A 21,179-nucleotide genomic window follows, 5' to 3' on the forward strand; every position below is an offset into this window, starting at 1 on the left:
TAATAATTTTTAGATGCAATTATTTAATTTTTTATATTGTTGATTGTTTAACAAAAAAATGGATATAAAACATTTAGATAAAGTACTTTGGTTTTAAACTGGATGAAGTGCTTTAAACTTACAATTTATTAGACACCCCGTGGTTATTTTTTTAGAGAAATTAATCAAAAACTCAGTATTTAATTTTAGTAAAATTAACATAATTTGGACAAAAAGTTATGGCACTGTTTTATAAAAATTAACTATTTATTGACATAAAAGAAAAATAATAAAAAAAAAGTTTTTTGAAAGAATATTTTTACCAGTGTAAAAATGCAAACATTACAATTTTGTACTCTTGATCCAAAAAAACTTTTATGGGATCATTCCATTTTAAAAATAATTAAAAAACAAAGTTTTTCGCTTCAAATGTTAATTATTACCACACACACAATGAAATAGATAAAAATTTGGAAAAAGTGCTAAGAGCTTTAAATAAGAGCAAACATCATGTTGATGTTATGTTATTGATCATATCACAGTGCTGACAATTTTGCTAACATCAATTCATATTTGTCAAGTCCGTACAACAATCTATAAGACTGAAATTGGATTCACTGAAGAAACACCGGTTGAAAGCCTTTCAACCCCACATTCAAAAGTTACAATTAACTTAAACCAAGATTTTGATGACATTTAAATTTTTAAATACTTTTATTTTTAGGAGCTTTATGAAGTGAGTTTTTTTTTATTATGTGAATTTTTTATTTGTTATACAAAATGTAGAATTTATCTAATAATTGTCCATCTGTAGGCGTGGAATGTTTAAAGGGGCTTTTGCACACAGCTTATAGAAAAAAAGACATTTTTCCTTATTTGACAATACATAAAATTAAATACAATACTGATCATTATTAATTTCTTGAAATCTATGTATATAGGGTATTCTTTAAAAACTACCCTTAATGTGTGTCTTTTGAAACCTTATGAAAAAAAAAACATACTTTGGTCTCAAATTAAAATTTCAGCAATGAAAGAAAAACACTCTTGAAATCTGACAAATTGTGGTTGAGAAAAACAGGTGTAAGAAATACTTAAACCAGTTTGATTGTGGAAAAAGAAACAAACAGGCTTTAAAAGACTATTGTTTGAAAGACCTTTTAAGTTTCATACCAAGAAAGCTTTGAATTTATATACATTGTATCACCTTAATTAAATGTTTTTTTTTTTTTTTTTTTAATTTGGTAGTATTTTTTTTCTTTCCTAGCCTAAATATTAACTTTCTCCTCCCAATATATATATATATATATTTTGTTTTCTTATAAGAATTCTAAATATATAAATTAAGAATTGTATATATAACAAAATATTAATGCAAAAGATACAAATATGCTTTCCCTTTTTTTTCCTATTTCTATTTTAACACTTAAATTTAATTTGTAACTTCAAGAAAAGCATATTGCACTCTAAAACTCTTAACACATTTTTATATAACTAAATGTAATAGAAGAAAAAAACGATCAAAAAGTTTAAACAGTAGCGATTTTTATTTTTAGGTCATTAAAATCCTAGCTATGCATATAACATACCTTTAAAAAATGTTAGTATTCAACAATTAGTTCTAAACTGTGAGCTGCACAGCAGGGCAGTGCATTTTATATACCTGATAAGTGTAGTTTTGTTCATAAATTTCAATAAACATTCGGTAAAAATCATGGAAATGAACAACCTGATAAGCTTTGATCAAAACCACTCACACTAAACATAAGAGGTTTTGTTCAGACACATTCTATTTACAATATGCACCACTCTACAAGACATGTATACGACGATCCAACAGCTCATTACACTACCATGGAAAAAGCTTCCTTTGGCATTTTCAGCAAAAGCTGACTAACAATTTGTAAGCTATATAATAAATTTATATAAAACACTAGGTAGGAAACATCTGTACATAAACTGGAAATAACATAAAATTTAATATTCAACAGCACAAATGTTAATGGTGAAAAAATCACCAGGCATAATCTATGCACATATACATGTATATATATATATATTTCTTGCTTAGTTGTATACAATCTACCTGTGAAAAACTAAAACTTCATAAATGGGCCAGCCAGTAGAGCACAATCTGAATCATTAAAACAAATAAAATTATTGCTACACTCACTCAAGATTTTAAAAAAAGATCAATCAGTTTAAAGTGGAGATGTTTCTACCTTCTCTTGATTCATTTAAACATATGATTTAGTCTCCAAATAAAATGTTTCAACAAATTTTTATATGTACTGGAAAAAGAATATACCCTAAATTTCTGAAAATGACTAATAAATCAATTATCGTTGATTACAGTTTTAATTTGTTCAGTTATAATTCACAGAATTACTTGAAATATTGATAAAATAATTCTTTATAAATAAAGAAGTATGATGTGAAATGGAAGCTACAAACTGGATTGTTTGAAAAGTGGGTAGTCAAATGGTTTTTAACATTTTAAAAGTCAAAGCAATTCAGAGTGTGCTCCACATGCTCTGTGTCACAGACCTCGCCCTATGATTCGATTTGTCAGTGCAGTAAGATGGCTTCTTAGTTTGCAGAAACGAGACAAATCATTTCAAAATATTTTAAATGCAAAGAATTTTTAAAACTAGCATTTTGATGAGGGAAAACTATAGGATCAAATTAACTTTTAAAAGGTGACTTTTTTTTAGATGAATATTTTATAATACATTAGAATTAATTAAGATGTGCATGAATAAATATATGTAAATTTAAATAATTGAGATGACAAAAAAAATCAATATTGATTCAATTTTTTTGTGAAACAAATTATTTTCCAATGTTGAAAAAAACCCTTATACATTAATCCTATTCATATACAGCAAAGTTAAGAAAAACATTTTTAAATAACATATGTGTTAGAAGTTAAGAAATAACATGTCACAATTTTAATGCATAGCATACATTCATTTATTGTATTAAATATGTATATATGCATATGCCTGTTTTATTATGATGCATGTACATGAATATAAGTTTTATTATTAATTGTAAGTCACTGTCTCCAAAAATTTAATTAAAAAGAAATGAAGTCGTTAAATTAAAATAATATATACACTGAAAATAACATTTGGATTTAATGTAAAATTTTAATTTTTGTTTTAATCTTTAAGGTTTTTAAATAATCATGACAGAAATATATATGCGGATTTGACAATACAGTAGAGTTCTCATAATCCGAGTTCTTTTAAATAGATAAAATTTGGACGAGGAAACAGAAAATTTCTTACCTTCCTATAGATTTAACTTACATCCAAAATGATTTAAACTAATGAAGAAATTATGTTTAAAAACAAGTGATCAAATATTCCAAACTACGTTTTATTGAAATTTTTTACTGTCTCCATTTAGGAACTAAGGAACAGAATTTATTTTAATGAAATATTTTTATAAATTCCCAATTAACTCAGATTATTGAGACTCTACTGTAACTCATAATGATTAACTCTACTTTATTAAGATTTAATGTTACTAAAATGACTTATGTATTTAACTGCTTCTCTAACTAGAATTTGACTGACCTTTCATAATCTAATTAAAAACTATGAATAAAAGTTATTCTTTAAAATAGCATTAAAAATGCAAGCAGAAATATTTTCAAGTTTTTAAAATATATAGTATCTAAATGAAATACTTGCATATGAAGCGAATTTGCTAAATTAGTACCAATGAAATGATCTAAATATTTCACAAAAAGACTGCAACTATTTTTATTTTAAAATTTAGAATAAAGAATAAGAATAGGCACTCTTAACTATTAGTATGAACCAGTGGCAGAATGGGATATGGTCATAGAAACCAATGGAGTAGAATTTGTACCAGTACAAGTATTGCAACAAGGCTATAGTCCCATCGCTGAGATAATTGCATTTGAAGTTTTCTTTGTTGGTTCATGATTGTTTCCATGTGAAGCTGCACAGAACGCAAAGTTTGATTACTATCTTGTTGAAGCTGCTGCAGGGTTTGTAGAGATTGTTGAAGGGTGGATAGAGCTGAATTGCTTTTAGAATGGAAATTTTTACGTGGTCCTAAAATTACCAAGAAATAAATGTTTCATAAATTACTTATTGATTGAAGTTTGTATCAGAATTTAAAAGTAAAATTTCTTAAATAATTACATAAACAATAGAAATGATAATAAAAAAATACTCTCTTTGTCATGCAATAATTGTCAGATATTACTTGATAAAAACTTCATTTGATTGAAAAATATATAAATTAAAAATAATAGTTGGCCTGTTCCAAGCGCTCAAAAACAGGCACCCATTTTCAAGACTTGACAGGCATGAATGAGAAGAAATAAAAGTGACTTGAAACAAAATGTAAAAGAGGAATGGAAAAATAAAAGTGAAAAACAAAACAAGAAAAACCATAACCACAGAGAGGGAAAATAGAACAAGAAAAATCACAGAGACCAAAAGGGGTAAATCAGGGTAAAATGCATTCCCACATGCTATGGAGAGGTGGTGTGGAACTAATGTCCTTAACATGTTGAATGCCATGGGGGTCACCGGCACTGAGTTTGTACGTAGCGCCACGAGGGGGTCACCGGTGACCAACAAAGCCAAGATTATTAGAAGCACATAATGCAAGTAAATTTTTAATGCTTTTAATTTTTTTATATTATTATCCTTACTAAAATGATTTGAAGAAATCAATGCAATACATACTGAGAAAATCATTTTGGCCAGACGGGAAAGCCATGTAAAATTAGAGAGTCTTTCAACGTGTTAATAAGGGAATTAGCATTCATATGAATAAAATAAGATTCCATAAAGATCATCGAAATGGGCTAATGTGATTGGAGTGGAAGAAATAGCGTTTTAATCAAGTAATATTTTACCACTTCAGCTTTTCGGTATTATTTACTTAATTGTCGGATATGTTTTTCTCTATTGTTTCATAATTGTCAAATATAAAAGTTTAATTGCGGCATTTACTAAGGAATACAATTGAATAAGAAATAACCATGCAACTTGATACCGTAAAAATTGCATAAAAAGATATGCTATATTTATAGAAGAAACAGTACAGCATCAGTAAATGTATAACTCATAGAAATATATATAAACAATTGCAATTAAATATTTTGCCACTTTTGAAATGTCATTTGATGTAGTTTTAAGAAATTTCTTTCAATGAAGTCACTTAATAATGATTGCAGCTCTTATCCTTAATTTCTAGTCTTTGAAATTTAATTCCTATGCGTTGCACCTACTCAACTGCTTTCTAACAAAAACTAGTGATGATAATCCTCCTGAAAGTTTTGTACTCACTTGTATCACAATTGCCATTTCTGTTGTTTCAATATTAAATTACGAATATTCTTATTATATCAATTTTTTTTGCAGAATTTAAGTACCTTTAATTAATTATACAGTGAAATATATACATGTGGTGTTACTGATAAAACGAAACCAAAGAGACAGAATTATATAGTAAAAAATTCCTGATTTAAATGAAATTATTGCCCTTAAAAGTTATTCTGATTTTGATCACCCTGTAAACTTATCGATCAGAACACAATGTCAGCAATTTTTATAAAACAGAAACCACATGAAAATAAAAACTTATTTTAAAGAACATGTGAAAATTATTTCTAATTTATGCAGGAGCATAGGAAAAGGAGATATGGAGGTCGTATTGTTACCATATAAAATTGAATAAGTAAATTTTACTTAAATAAAAATTTTTATGTGCTTATTTTCATTCCTCATTAGATACTTTTAACAAAATAATAGAATTATTTTTGCTATATTGTCATGAAGGTGGTATAAATAAATTTATCTTCCAAATTAAAGTGCTACTTTAAATAAGGTCAAATCCTCATTGCAGCAATAATGAATTAAGAAATAGTACACTATATTGTTTCTCTTACTATTATTTAAAAAAAAAGTTTTTTAAGTAAAATATTGGCAGGTGGGAACAAATTATCTGAATTCCTACAATCTTTTGCGTCAAACAGTAGTTTTTCCTTATGGTGAATCAAGTTAGAAATCAAAGAATGTTGTTTTTAAAAAGTAAAGAAGGTTCATTTAACAGCAAATGCAATTACTCTAATGGCTAAGTGAACTATCAGATGCATAAATAGTTGGTTAAGTAGTGTGCTAGCAAAGTAGTGTCAAGGTTATCGTTAAGGAATTTTATTATTTTTCTTAAATGATTAAAATTAACACTAGTAATTTGGTAATCTCTTAAATGATAAATTTATCTTGACATTAAAAAGCAAGACTGATGCTAAGTTGATGATATTTCAACTGTATAGCAATAAATTTCCACCTAAAAAAGTGGGTATATAACAGATGCTAAAATAATTTAAATCAGTAAAATTGAAAAAAAATTCTAGCTTTTCTTTCAAATTCCCTGATTTTTCTAGTTTAAAAAAAATTTCCTGATAATCCCAGGCTTTTCAGGTGGGTGGCCACTTGAATTACATTCAAATGCTTGTATTGACTATACTTTGATTCCACATATTTGACATATAATATTTAAATAATGAGGCTGCCTGTATTCTAAAAACTATAGCTTATTACATTCTCTAACGATGCTGTATATATGTATTGAGAAAATAGCGTTGACCATTAGTAACACCATCAAAGACTTAAAACAGAGAGGAGTTGTGACAAATAACCTTGCTTAACATTTTATAGAGATTTTTAAAAAATTCCTTTAATAAACAATCAAGAAAAATATGGGATTCATTACCATCACTTTCAGTTGAGTCACTGCCATGGAAAGCCTCACCATTCATAGAGGAACTTTCACTACCATGAGATGTTGTAATGCTTTTTCTGTGCCGTGACTTAGGAATAATGCAGACGGCTGGCCTTGGAAGGACACGATCGACTGACAAGTGACGGATGAGTTCTACTTTAGGGGTGTCCTCTACACTGATGATACTACCAGTACGAATAGTGGGAGGCTTATGCTTTGTTAAAGTTTGTATCTTAAAGTCGTATTCATACTGAAGGACATCAGTTCTAGGATCCCATGGCCTAGAGCTGAAATTGGAAAAAAGTAAAATTAAGTTAACCATTTCTTTTTACTAACTTATTCAATTTTAATAGTTTAAAAGACCAATTAATAATTATTAAAAAAGTGTCTATTCTTACACAGTAAATAATACCAGCACATTATTAAAGTATTACTTTGGCCCAAAGTTACTTTTATTGAAATAAGAGAAGTAACAACAAAAAGAGCATATTGATTTACTTACGAATTTTCAATACTCAATATAAATTTTCAGAACTTAGTCATATAAATGAAAAAGTTAAAGATGTTAAAAGGTCTAATTTTGAAAAGAAATCAAATAAAGACTAAATTAGATTTAAATAAGCTAATTTTAAAGAAAAAAATATTTTTCTTGTGAGAAAATAGCAACTCTTAAGGCAATATTAATAATTTTCATTTATACAAATCAAAAGGGTTTTTTTGTGTATTCCACTGCTTAAATTATTGGTAAAATAAGGATTTCTTAAGTTATCAAAATAATAAAAAGAGTTTAAATGGTGTTTTTCAATAAAAGGCTCAGTAATTTCTGGTAGAAGGACAGCACACACAAAAAGCATTTCTAAAGTTTCCGGTTATCATTGCATAGGCTCCCCGCCATACACGCCACACTTCCAATTTCAATCATGATAATTTGTAATCGCTATTAGAGAAATAAATAAGACATTTTAAGCAAAAAAAAAATTTTTTTAATAATAATTTTGGCAGTAGTGTGTCGCAAACGAATTCAAACTCTTTCAAACGTAAAACACGCAAGCTCAAAATCCCACATGCAACTTCAAAAGTACTAACGTCATGGAGTAAAAAGATTGAAACTGCCAACTGGCTACAGTTGAATGGAGGTAGGCAGAAGCTTGACTTCATCAATGACTCTATTCCTATCACATGACACAGATGAGTTCATCAATAAGAATGGCATGTAAATATTTTTTCTCTTTCTCTCTTCCCAACCAATGTGCCTCACCCGTCCCAGGGCCGGATTGAGCGTACGCGGGGCCCTAGGCCATTCAAATTTTTGGGGTCCTTAGATTAAGTTTTTTTCTTCATTTATTTAATTAATTTTAAGTTTTTTTCTTATTTATTCAAATATAATAGTAATAAATAAATAAATATAATTAACATTACGTAAAAAATTATCGTATTTAATTAATATAAATATTTGAAATTGATTTTTTTTTAATCATTGTTTCTTTTCAATTTTTTAAAATTTATTTTCAAAAAATCCATTTTAAGGGGGCCCCTAATCATTGGGGGCCCCAGGCCATGGCCTAATGGGTAATCCAGCACTGACCCGTCCATCCACATGAGAAAACAATCCTTCGAAAGATGGATGGAAGTTAAACACAGTGTGCCGATCAAGCAAATCAAATTTTTGTAAATATAGAAGAACATTTATTTTGCTCTTATTTTTCTACCTTGCATTTTTATGACCTTATCATCAATCACTATCTTAAATGAAGATAAATAGATAAAAAAATTTCTTCAGATAACATTAAGAGAAACTACATTCTAAAATATTAATATTTTGATTTATCTAAGTGCAGGTAAATACTTACTCAGCATATTTATATACCCATTCTCCAGTAACGATATCTTGTACAAAATGTTTAGGGGACCATTTCTCCAATTTAACTTGTCTCTCTTTAGCAGATTTTCGCTGTGCCTCTTCAAGAAGAGTCTTTTCCTCAGTCGCCGCAATCTGATCCCCTTTTAAAATAGCATAAGAAACATGCTGCCACAGCCTGTATAGTAATAAATAAATTATAATTCACATAAACGAAAAGCAATTTTAAATATACTATTATGTAAAAAAAAAAGACATAAATGTCAGTGTCCCCTAAAACTTTTTTTGCTCACTTAAATCAAAAGTCTAAAGTACAGCCTGTGGTCAAAAACTGGCCCGACAGTATCATCAATCTAGTTTGCAGCAGTAGACCTGACATGCCAGTTATAAATGTGGGAGTACAGTTTGTCTATGTAAAAAATTCTCCCACCACATAGTCTGAGGCTATCTGCAGCTATGGAAACAAGAATAGCGCATTTCAGAAAGGGTAGCTTCTCTTCACTTCCCTACTTAAAACAGCAATACCTCATTACCATAGTCACTGCCACGAGTCCAGATAAATGGCTAGGGGAGTTCTTACTTTAGACAAATTAAAAAAATATTTTAAAATTAACCACATCACTAGATCTTACAAAAAAAATTAATCAGACAGAAACTGACACATATAAGGAAGCTGAGCATTTTAAATTTAATCAAGGATATGAAACTTTTCTCATATGCTTACAATTATAGATATATTCCTGCGATATTGCTAAATTATTCTGAACCAAAAATTTATAACTAGTTCAAATTGCAGAATATTGGTAAAATAAACTAACACATATATAATATAATTAAACTAATATAATATAAAATAGTGTAATAAATTAAGTCAAAATGTCATACGAGGAAGAATTTTAAAATGATCAATCCTAAATCAAACTACAACTTAGCCTTACTTAAAAAATTCACAGATCTTGTACCAAATTGCATTAGTCACTAAAGAAGCCTATCATGCCGGTATAAAATTAACAGAGAATGTGTTAAAAGCTTTTCCGTAAAGTATTAACTTCATATTTCTAACAATTCCTCTATTTCAAACATATTTATAGGTGGAATGCAAATGAAATTAAATGTTAAAAACTTTATCAGGAAATTGAGAATGTATTTTATATACTGCTGGTATGAAAATAAAATCACAAACAATGGCCAATAACAGCCAAACAATAAAATATTTCTAAAAATATATTTGATTAATAACCTTTCAGATTCATATTCATCTTGATATTCCACTGGAACTGTAAATCTTTTTAAACGATTCGCTCTGACATCAGAATCAGGATTCCAAAACAGATGTTCTTCCTAGAATAAATTGGAGGTAAAATACAATCAATGGAACTGACTAAGAATAACAGTAAAATTTAAGAATCTAAAGATTTATTATATAAAAAATAATAATAATAAAAATTTAAATAAAAAAAAAATTTAAAAAATTAATCAGAAAAATTACCAACAAAGATCTCATCATAAGCTCACAGTTATATACCCACAAAAATAGGTCATTCAAATATTGCATTAATATAGTCAAAGCAAGAAGCACCAAAAAATAAAAAAAAAGAGAGATAAAGAGATTGACTCAAAAAGAGCTCTCTAAATAAGAACCTCACACAAATATTTTGAATACATTTTAATTAACTATGTTATACTACTTTATTGATATTTTTCGTTTTTGATATTCTTCGTGTTTCCTTATTTGACCTTTTCTGAATTTAGTGTGGAGATTTTCCAGTCGATGGAAGAGGTTTTGATAGTCTCTCCAAAAGGTTTTCTACAACACAAAGTCAATGGAAAAATCCAGTGCCTTCCAAATGTGGTTGTAAATGGAAGAGGTAGTTGGAGGTTGTACTGTATAACAACTTTTTAAAAAATGCCGCATTATCATGAAAATCCACATAAAAACAAAAGATTATAACAAGAAGTAAAACATCAAAAGTAAAATCGACCTTTGTTCTCGAAAGAAAATTTTAAAGATGAACATCTCAATTTTCCAATTACTGTATTTTCAAGAAAAAGGTGAAGAAAAAAAAGAGTAAATTGGAGAAATGGAATCTCCTTACAGAATAAATAAAAAAAATACCCAAAAGAGAAGAAATAAAAATTCTTTTAATTGCTACATGTTAATAAAAATGTAGATAAAAACAAAAAAATTTTTTAAAAGAAAAAAGACTAGATAGAAACCGAAACAAAAATAGTTTTTAATTTTAAAACGAAAAATTTAAAGCTAAAAATCTTAATTTAACTTTTTTACATTTCAGTATTTTCAGAAAAAAGTTACGATAAAAGAATAACGTTTATTTGAATAATTAAAATGCTGATAAAAGGAAAAGCTAAAAAAAAGAGAGAATGAAGAAAAAAATTTCTTATTTCTTAAAATGTAACTTAAATGTAGAAAATCACAGCTTCTTTTCTTCCGGTTACATGTCTTACCATGCACAGAACAAGTGACAATAAAAGAATAGTCTTATCAGATACACTTGGTTAAAATGCAGCTCTATAATAAAAATAGTAAAAATTCTTAAAACAAAGAGTGTTGAAAACACAACTGAATTGACTTGCCTGAATATAAATAATAGAAAATCAGCAGTATAAAACATGTTGTTCAGTATAAATTATAAGTCTACTTTCACTTCTCTATATCTCCCATTTCCATTGCAAGCGCATGAATTTTAGAACTTAACAAATAATACGTAAAAACTATTTCTGAAAATGTATAGCAAAAAATACTATTTTAGAATATCCTTAATTTAATCAATTAAAATTTTAAAAAAAAAAACTTAAAAAATACTTTGCTGAACATTCAGCTGAATATTTGGGTAAATATTTGGCAAACGAGCCGAATACCAAATAGTGGCCCAGTATTCATTACATCCCTAACATAAATTATAAATAAATAAAAAGTAAGAAACAAATACATAATTATAAATACAAAAATAAAAAGCAATTATTTGCACAAGAATTGGAAAAATTTTAAAAGCTCAAAATAGCCATTATATATCTTATTTGTGATAAAGAACCAAAATTAGTTTAAGGAGAAATTTTGATTTTTAAAATAAATTGCTACTCCTGCCTGTTGAAGATGATTGATGAACTGCTACTATGGATTTTATAGTAAAGAATTTTTTAAAAAAATGTTTAAGAAATTGCTGCAGTATATATTTTTTTTATATATAAAAAATAGCTTTAATGTAAGATAGATTTATTTAGTCTAAATTAAGCTGGCTACATAAAAGTTACTGTAAATTTAAAGATTGGTTATTTTCCAGGATTTTAGCTTACCATATTAGCTAGCTATTCTTTTTTTAAACCAAATCAAACCAACTGACTTTGCAGGAATCCTAGTCATACACCACATGTTTTTAAATATGTCATAACTAAATTATATAAGACACACACTTTGGTAGGAATAATCTACTGATACTTACTTTTTTATAATAAGATTATTTTTAATTAGGACTAAACTATATTCTCAATTTTCCTAGAGGGTTGGAAAAGCATAATTATTTATTTTTTAGTTTGGTTGTTCAGTCTGTATTCTTTTTTATATTATTCCCATACCTGCTCTTTATTCAAATTTCTTGTCTAATGTTGCACCCCTGTTTTGATTTACTATTCAGGGGTCTGTCCAGGACAAATTTACTATCATTTAGCGGTACCTTTGCAAATTCAACTTTAGGAAAAGCGGTAGTTTCACAAAATACTTCTTCTTGAAATTTTATTTTTGTATCCCGAAAGAAATGATAAATCCATATTTTGAGCTAATTTTTTAATATAATTTTAAATTTTCACAAATTATGTCTAAATTTTCTCAAAAGAGGTACCTCTCAGAAAAACCTAGACAGACCCTTGCTATTTCATCCTTTCTCCGCCTTTCACTTTTCATTCCGAAACCTTTGATTTATCTGATAATAATGATGTATTTAAGATAAAGTAACTTTTTAAGCATGTGTTGGTATTAAATTAATTTATTTTATAGTAAACGTAGGTACTTATTCATGTATTCCTTAGCCTGAAACTTCAAATTTTTATTTTTACAAACTTTATCAACATTGAAACATTTTTGTACATATTTTAATGCTTAAAGTTATTAAAATTAATTTAAAAACCTTCAGGGGCCACAATTTAGAATGTATAGGCAATGGTTTTAAAAATAGGTAACAGCTTTACACAGTATTACAGTTACTTTGTTACACAGTACAAATAACCTCAAAGTAATGATAGGACCATGAAAAAAAATGTTTTGTATTAAACTTTTTGTATATTGCATTCTTTGAAAGAAAATTTGGAAAAGTCCTCAATAAATTTATGCTAGAAATTATTGACTCACCCCAGATCTTTTATCCTTGATGAAAATTTCACCATCCCAGTGACCTTCAATACTAGATAATGTTTCTTTACCAAGTTTAATTTTTCCTGTGACTAGATTAGAATATTCAGATCCTCCAAGGAAAGGCTGTTTAAATAAACATACAAATGTAGTTAAGCATTTAGAAGAAAACATTGTAGCAATTAAGTCACTTTCAGGAAAATATGCATGCACAATACAGAAAGTCCCATAATCACTCTTCTCATCTTATTTAATAAGTTCAGAATCCTTCTCAAAAAAGAAAAAAAAATTTAGTATTTGAACGAGGGATTCAAATTGGAGTTCTGTTTATCACAATGATTTATTAGATTTCTGTATTTTTTTTTCTTCTCATACTTGTTTATAATTATTTTCAAATATAATTTTTTTTGCATGTTTTTTTTTTAATACTAGATTTTTGTCAAAATTCTAAATCTTTATAATAAAGAGATTATGGAGCATACTTTGCATAATTATTTCTCAAATAAAAATATGATATTTATATTTACATATATATTCCATTACTTATAAAAATGTTTATAAGTAATGAAAATACAAATTCAGTTAAATGAAGTTGCAAACATGATAATATTAAACAGCATTTTAAATTTGATTAGTCTACAAAAGAATTTCAGGTAAACAATTTCAGAAACATTAAATTAACACTACTAACTGAATAAATAATTTAATTTGAGTGCCTTTTAAAAAAGTAACATTGAATTTAATAAGTGACTCTTAATAGATTGTTCTCATTTTAAGTCAATCATGTAGAGTATTTTTTTAAATAAATCAGATATTCCACTCCGGTAAAACTATATATAGTTTAAATCTACGTAAATCATGAGAATTGGTGAATTAAGATTCATAAAAATCATTTTTTTGCACATTTATTTAAAAACTGCAATAAGAATATATGAATGTAATAACTACATAAAAGTAATAATTATCTATAACAATAAGTGAAACTTCACTTGATCATAGAAACATAATTCTATTGCTCAAATAGAAAATGCTTTTATGGTTATAAATGTTATGTTAAATGGAAATTAAAGCTAAGTTAATAGCTACTTAAAAAATTGTATTTTCATTAGGTGCTTATTCATCCTTGTTTCAAAAAATATTATTTATTTTTTAAAAATCACGAAATAATATTTTCAATTAAATGTAAAACACAATTTTAAAATATAAAAAAAAAAGCAAAAGCCTCTTAACTGACTATCGTTACTTCTTGCCCACGTCCTCATGTATTATTCATACCAATGACAAACTGCAAAACTTTAATAATATCATGTTCATTTACATGGTTCTACTTCCAACAGTAATTAAATATTTTGATATCACAATCTAGAATCAAATATGAAAAAAGGTTTTTCTCAATCTCAAAATGCATAATCAGTAATGCATAAAAAATTACTCATTAAAACTCTGAGATCTAATTGTTAAGAGGAAAAATTTTATAAAATTTTAAAAAAAACTATGTAACAAAAGATGCTTTTTGCTTTTGCAAGTTGGGTAATCGAAAACAAGATTTTAATATAAAACATTTTGCTTTCAAAATAAATTTGAACTAAAAAAAGACTTGTATACCTATGAACTTGATTTGAATGTCTAACTTATGACCATTCATGTCTTAGTAGCGTATAAAATTAAATACAGAAAAGAAAAAGAAAAAAACAGAAATAAGAAAGAAAGAAAAAAAACACCAATTAAAATAGCAAATAGATAAAAAAATAATAATGCTTTCAAGTTTTAAAATTATGGTAAACAAACTTTTAATCATAAACATAGTTAATTCATTTAAAGAACATAGTAAATAATAAATTGTTCGAGATTAACAATGAACAATAAAATTTTACTACAAAGCATTACTTTTAATTTGAACTCCAGTTCCGTATGATAACCTGTTTTTTCACAACATATATCTACTTTTCCACCAAGTTCCAATGTAAGAGTGCCCATCAAAATGCCTTTACAATGAGCATATGGCATTGTGATAGTATAATCTTCTCCTCTGGTTAAAAGTGTTAAATGAGCAGTACCATCCATTATGGCAGATATAGAATTTCCTGTGAATAAAAGTTGTTTTAGACACAAGTTTAGAACAAAAAGTTTTTAGAAGACAATAACAAATTTGATTGTTATATCACTAAAAAAATATTATTTGAAAATATACAGTTGGTGTCCAAAAATGACCAATATTTTGAAAATAAATTAAAGTGGAAAAGAAATAGAAATGCAAAGTTTGACGCGTTCTGCATTAGTAACCAGTTAAATTGCTCCAATTGAATTTAAGTTCAAAATTTGTTACGAGACAATGTTATAGACTAAAAATCATAAAACAATGCTTTCTGTGGCATATTGGGCCAATTCAACAGAAATATTTGAAAAATCTTACATTATTTGTCAGATTATTCTAACAGAAATATTTGGGGGAAAATAAAAAATTGTCAAACAATTTCACTGGAAATATTTGAACAGGATTTTTTTGTCCTGAGAATGCACCACATTATTGACGTAAATAGAATCTCTAGTAGCTTTGTTGTTTCTTTTAAAAAATTTCAAAAACATAAAACTTTTTCAGGGATTTCACTCAATTACAGAAAAAATAATTCACTGACTTTTTCAGGTATATCAGGAAATTTCAATGAAAATTCATACCATATTTTAACTATACCATGCAACTTTTCATTAAATAGCTTTGGTTTTCCTTTTACATCAAATAATAGATTTTGTGAGCAAAAACATAACAGAATGAGAATGGAAACATGGAAAAATTTCACTAAAAAGTGGAATTTTATAAAATTGTAAGAGATATTAAAATTATTTAACTTTAATCTCAATATAACTGATTACCGTCACCAACAAATCTGAAACTGGTTATTTTCCAGGTTATGATAAAGGAATTTTCCAGGTTTTTTGCAAAAAATTTAGACTTGCTCTGACTATTCCCTACTTTTTAAAGTTAAACAAAAAAAATTCCCTGACAATTCCAGGTTTTCCCTGATCTGTGAGAAGCTCTGTTTTTATTTATACATGGGGTCTAACAGCGTGCATAATTTTGGTTAATAGCATCATAAAACAAAGACATACTAAGAAAAAGGATATGTAAATTACAATTATCAAATGTAATGCAAAGTATAAGGCAATGACTAAAAAACTTTTAAAATAGTTTTACTTGAAAATAACTTACCGTAAAACCTAGATTTTGCTAATATACTTCCATGTATGCAGAAACCATCATGGCGATTGCTAACGTAAAATGCTGAAACAGGCGGATGATGAGATACCTATAGAAGGAAATATGTTTAAAAAATTATCGTCATACTAAAACTAATAACTCAACTTAGGTACAGCATTAAAAAAATAAGGATTTTCTCCAGCAGTAAGTAAGTTTGAAAAACAATTTGTAGAAACAGAAAAAAAATTGAGTGAAAATTCTAAGATACATAATTCTAAGAATTAGCTTTATATTTGTAAAATACGATGAGAAGAGATTTACAGTATTAGCTCTAAATGGCAAATATTTTAAATTTTTAATCTTGGTGAGACATTAAACAGATAGAAAAATCTCACCTGTTCTGCGATATAAAATGTCCGTGAATCTATTTCAGAACTTTGCCAAAAGCATCTAAACATTTCTCCTAGAATTGGATTGTATGGCTTTTTTAAACCTTTAGGTTTCTTGTAAAATCCCGAAAGGTAAAACTTTGTAATCAGTTTCATTCTAGTAAAAGGATCGTCTTCATGTACAGCTCTGTAATAATAAGGCATAAGTTAAACATTTAAAAGACACCAGACACTAATTCAGAATTTAAAATTTAAAAAAAAAATATTCATACTTAGCTATAATATCTGAATGATAGTAGTAATCAGACAATTTATCTAAAAATGAACGAGGTTCTAAAATGAAAGTTGGAAGAACAACTTTTGACAGATCCATACCGGGTCTAACCTAAGAAATGAATAAATAAATTAGATAGTATAAAAAATAACTGTCTGGACAAACTATTTTATCCAATGCTTACATCTTGTAGCAATGAAAGGAAGAAAAATGGACATTAAAAGCTTTGAAATTATAACACATTCTATTAAATGAACTATATCAAGTCGGACTGTATGATGGATGACTCAAGACTATGAATTTTCCACAAGAAAACCTCAGCACCTTTATTTGATATTAAGAGAATACTTTCTAACATTTTAAAGACACATCTCACCTAAACCTTTTTAAAACTAATGACACTCATTTATGTAAAACATGCATAATTTTTAATGCTTAGAATATGAATTATTCCATAAATGAAAGCAAAATTACAACTTGTTTAGGCCACAAAATATATTACAACCCTCACACCTATCAAATATCAAATATGCATTGAGAAAAATTGAGAAAATTTCTTTTAACATTTCTTTCATGCAACAGTATACTATAAACGAAAACAAAATTGAAATTAAAACAAAACCCTTAGCGTAACATTGTAGTCAATAAGAGAAAAACATTAAAAAATGGTACAGTAGGGAACCGATTATCCGGAACGATTGGGACCATCGCTATTCCGGATAACTGATTTTTCCGGTTTTCTGAATCGCCACAAAAAGGCTTTTTTTTTTATTGTTAAACCCAACTAAAAAAAAAAAAATATTTGGAAATAATCTTAAAAAGATGAAAAAACTATGAAGTAATACACTAATGATTATTTCCAAAATGATGGTAGGGTAAACATCTTTCAAAAAAGAAAGAAAAATCCGAAAATCTTACGAGGAAAAAAAAATTTGCTTTTTTTTAAATGGCGGGAAAATTGATCGAATTTTGTTCTGGTTTTTTGGTTTTCAGGTTTTCTGATTTCCGGATAACGGGTTCTGTACTGTAGAAACTGACTAGATAAGTATTAGCCAGAAAGAAAAATTAATTAAAACTACTTTATAAACCAAGCTAAAAAAGTTATAAAATTGAGAATTGAGGAATAAAATAAATTGTTAAGAAAAGTATAAAAATTTCATATCATAATATAACGGGAAACAGAGATTCCTTAAACATTGATGCTCCTTTGAACACTGATGTTAAAAACTTCAAATGGAGAAGAAAATAAATTTTTCTAAAAAGCTTATCAAGAAAATATAAAACACTACTTATTTTAATCAGAAGTAAAACAGTGCTACATAAAACAAAACTAAATAAGAAATAAATAAAAAAAACTGTGGGTAAACTCTTTGCTCCATTGCAAATTCTTTATTTTTTCCTACACACTTTCCAGGAATAAAATAGGTTTGCTCATTGAGAAAATATTTAAGTCTTTAGGTTTTCTACATTAACAAAAATAAACATATCACATAGAAATTAATCACAAATAAATTTTCTTTAGGCAAAACTCATGATTTAAAATCTAAAAAGGAACATGTCCTTCTTAAGTGTAATAAGTGAAATTGATACAATAGTACTCTCAATCTAATGAAATAAAAACTAGAAAATGTATTCTAAGACAAGATGAATGTGCAGCTGATGAAAAATTGCAATCGGCAACACTAAATTATACATTACTTAAAATTAAACCTGGAAATATGATATATCTTAACTTTACACTAAGCTAGATATGATATATTTTGATATGATCACAATTTAAAATAAAGTAAACTACTTAAACAAAAAAACAAACCTGTTTGACTAGAGTCCAAATCAAAGATTTATTTTCTTCAGCAACTTCCTCAGTTTGACCAGCATCTCCAGCCTAGATAACATAATGAAAAAGTTAAAAAAAAAAAAAAAAAAAAATAACTTAAAAATTAATGTTATCATAAATATTTAGAAATCAAAACTTAATTTTTTGTGGTTTCCGTGGATTACCATTTCGCAAAAATTGAAAATATGTAATGACTTTTGACTCTTCTGCTTTAATTATTTAATAATAATAATATTAATACTAACAAACTTGAAAATTACATTAATCCTTGAAAATTATGACTTTTATGAGAAAAACCATTGGACTGATTGCTAAATGATATTTTTTTCAATCACAAGTTAATCACAAAACTAAAATTTAAAATGTTTTAAATGTCACTTTTCTCATCCTTTATTTTGAGTTAAAAAAACAAACTCTAAGTGATATCTCAATAACAGGTGATTAAGGGACTAGTTCTGTAACACTGAGCCAATGAAGCACGTATTATTAACACTATTGCAGTGTGTAAAGAGTTAAAAAATAGTTCAATTGGTGCCAAAGAGTGAGAAATTCTTCCTTTTCCTTTTTAAGTAAACAAACGATTTAGAGTAAATAAAATGTTTTGACATTAAACTTTATTTTATTTACAACTAGCATCAATTTTATTGCAAGTTGACCACTCAAATCAGATTTAAAATTTCCAGATCAGCTTTTTTTTCCCCAATAAGTGTAGGATGGGTATAAGAAAAGCATCCGTACTATAAAGCATTTTATTTAAAATGTTATTTATTATTTTTTTTCATACATTACTTTGTAAAAATAATTTGACTAAATTTATTTTAACAACTTAACAAGATCTTATTTTCATTTTTTAAATTTTTAATGCTTTGGTACATTAATTTTTAAAAAAATTAAGATAGTGGAGAAAAATAATATGTATAGCTTGTAGAATATATTGTTTTTATTGAATAAAAAATGTTTTAATGTGTTATTTTGAGTAGTTTTTGTGCACAGTGTACCAAATGGCAAACACAGAGTGCTCCAAAACACCTTGGATGAGTATTGTTTAATATATTTTCCTTTAGCAAAAAATAAATAAAATAATAATTCCAGGCAACTACACATTTTCTTAACAATAACAAAGGTCTCTTAACAAAGGTCTTCCAAGAACTTGGCTTGAATTCTTAAAACTGCCCCATTGAATAGCAATGCACACTTTCCATGTGTGATTTGATTGGTTGCAAGTTGCAACTATGTATGAGTATCAAAACAGTAGCTCCCAGTGTGGCGCTTGTTTAAATGGCAAAGTTTTGATATATAATTACGCAGATAAGTGGAGAAGTCTAACTACAGAAAATCAAATACATGCAGTAGACTAAGTTACATAAAATGAGTACTTTCACATATTTTTAATAACTATTATTGAACATTGTTACAAATGATAATTATAACAATGCAGTTTAATGCTAAAGACAGGGATGCTACTCGCAAAATATCAAATTGTCTCACCAGAAATTGCATTTCGTCTCAGTTAAAATCTCTTTTTGGCTCAGTTTGTCTCAGCTAAAATTATTTTTTTCACTCAGTTTATCTCAGCTAAAATGATTATTAATCAGTTTGATAACAATATAAAGATAATTTTCAGGATCCATAAAACCATTAATAGCATACTAGGAGTACTACAATTATACATACATTCACTATTGCTAGGATTTTAAAAAACCTGCATATGATTGATTATAAGAGTCCACAAAATTGTTTTATGGACTCTGTTGTTTTCATATATATTGCATTTATCATTTATGCCAATGAATAGTATCTGTTCCAGAATTTTACAAAGTAAATTTTAACTTTCTTATTTTTTAAAATATAATGGTGTTAACTTTCTAAAAAGAAATATCTATTTAGTTTCAGTAATTCAAAAGGGAAAATACCCATTTTATTTTGAGCTCAAATTTCATCTCAAAATATATAACTATTCAGTTACAATGAAAGGTCTACAGATTTCAATAATTAAAAGAGAAATTCAGTAATTAAATAATGAGAGTTTAAGAAAATGCAAATAACACAAAAAAAAACACTCTTTGATAGAATTCAGGAGGTGCAGTGAAATTTTGAAATATTTTAGGTAGGAATTTTTCAAGAAAATTTTAGGGAGCACTTAATAGCCAAAAATTAGCATATATACATTTTTATATCAAAACAGAAATATTTAAAAACTATTATAAACAATTTAAAAAGACACATATAAATATAATTTTCTTTCTAAAATGACTTGCATCCTTTATTAAGTATAAAAGTAAACTTTTTAGTTTATTGGCATTGACTAGTAGATTGTACTTTCTTGCATTCACAAGATTAGTTAGTTGACTATGTTCTTTTAATTTGTATAGCTAAATATACAATCATAAAATGTGATTATGAATGCACTTAGTAATTGTTTAAATGCAACAACTGTAGAAAAATATATCACATCTTTACAGTAACTAATTCAAGAAAAAACTTAATTCTACTTCTTTCTAGAATC

The 21,179-nt window shown here is 27.0% G+C and overlaps 1 protein-coding gene across 8 annotated transcripts in view; it reads right to left on the reverse strand.

Moving 5' to 3' along the window:
* Positions 1-1,522: 1,522 nt before the first annotated feature.
* The window catches only part of LOC107456924 (Oxysterol-binding protein-related protein 8), a 142,118-nt gene continuing 122,461 nt past the window's right edge, over positions 1,523-21,179 (reverse strand). For all 8 annotated transcript variants that reach the window (XM_016074903.3, XM_016074904.3, XM_043045313.2 and 5 more), the window contains 10 exons: positions 18,650-18,721; positions 16,835-16,947; positions 16,569-16,749; positions 16,186-16,282; positions 14,865-15,061; positions 12,978-13,103; positions 9,855-9,955; positions 8,607-8,792; positions 6,748-7,043; positions 1,523-4,070 (listed from right to left, as the gene is read on the reverse strand). In XM_016074903.3, the coding sequence (XP_015930389.1) occupies positions 3,832-4,070; positions 6,748-7,043; positions 8,607-8,792; positions 9,855-9,955; positions 12,978-13,103; positions 14,865-15,061; positions 16,186-16,282; positions 16,569-16,749; positions 16,835-16,947; positions 18,650-18,721 (1,608 nt within the window). In that variant the 3' untranslated portion in view covers positions 1,523-3,831. The remainder of the gene's footprint in view (positions 4,071-6,747; positions 7,044-8,606; positions 8,793-9,854; positions 9,956-12,977; positions 13,104-14,864; positions 15,062-16,185; positions 16,283-16,568; positions 16,750-16,834; positions 16,948-18,649; positions 18,722-21,179) is intronic.

This window comes from Parasteatoda tepidariorum, chromosome 6 (assembly GCF_043381705.1).
Source record: "Parasteatoda tepidariorum isolate YZ-2023 chromosome 6, CAS_Ptep_4.0, whole genome shotgun sequence".
NCBI classification, from domain to species: domain Eukaryota; kingdom Metazoa; phylum Arthropoda; class Arachnida; order Araneae; family Theridiidae; genus Parasteatoda; species Parasteatoda tepidariorum.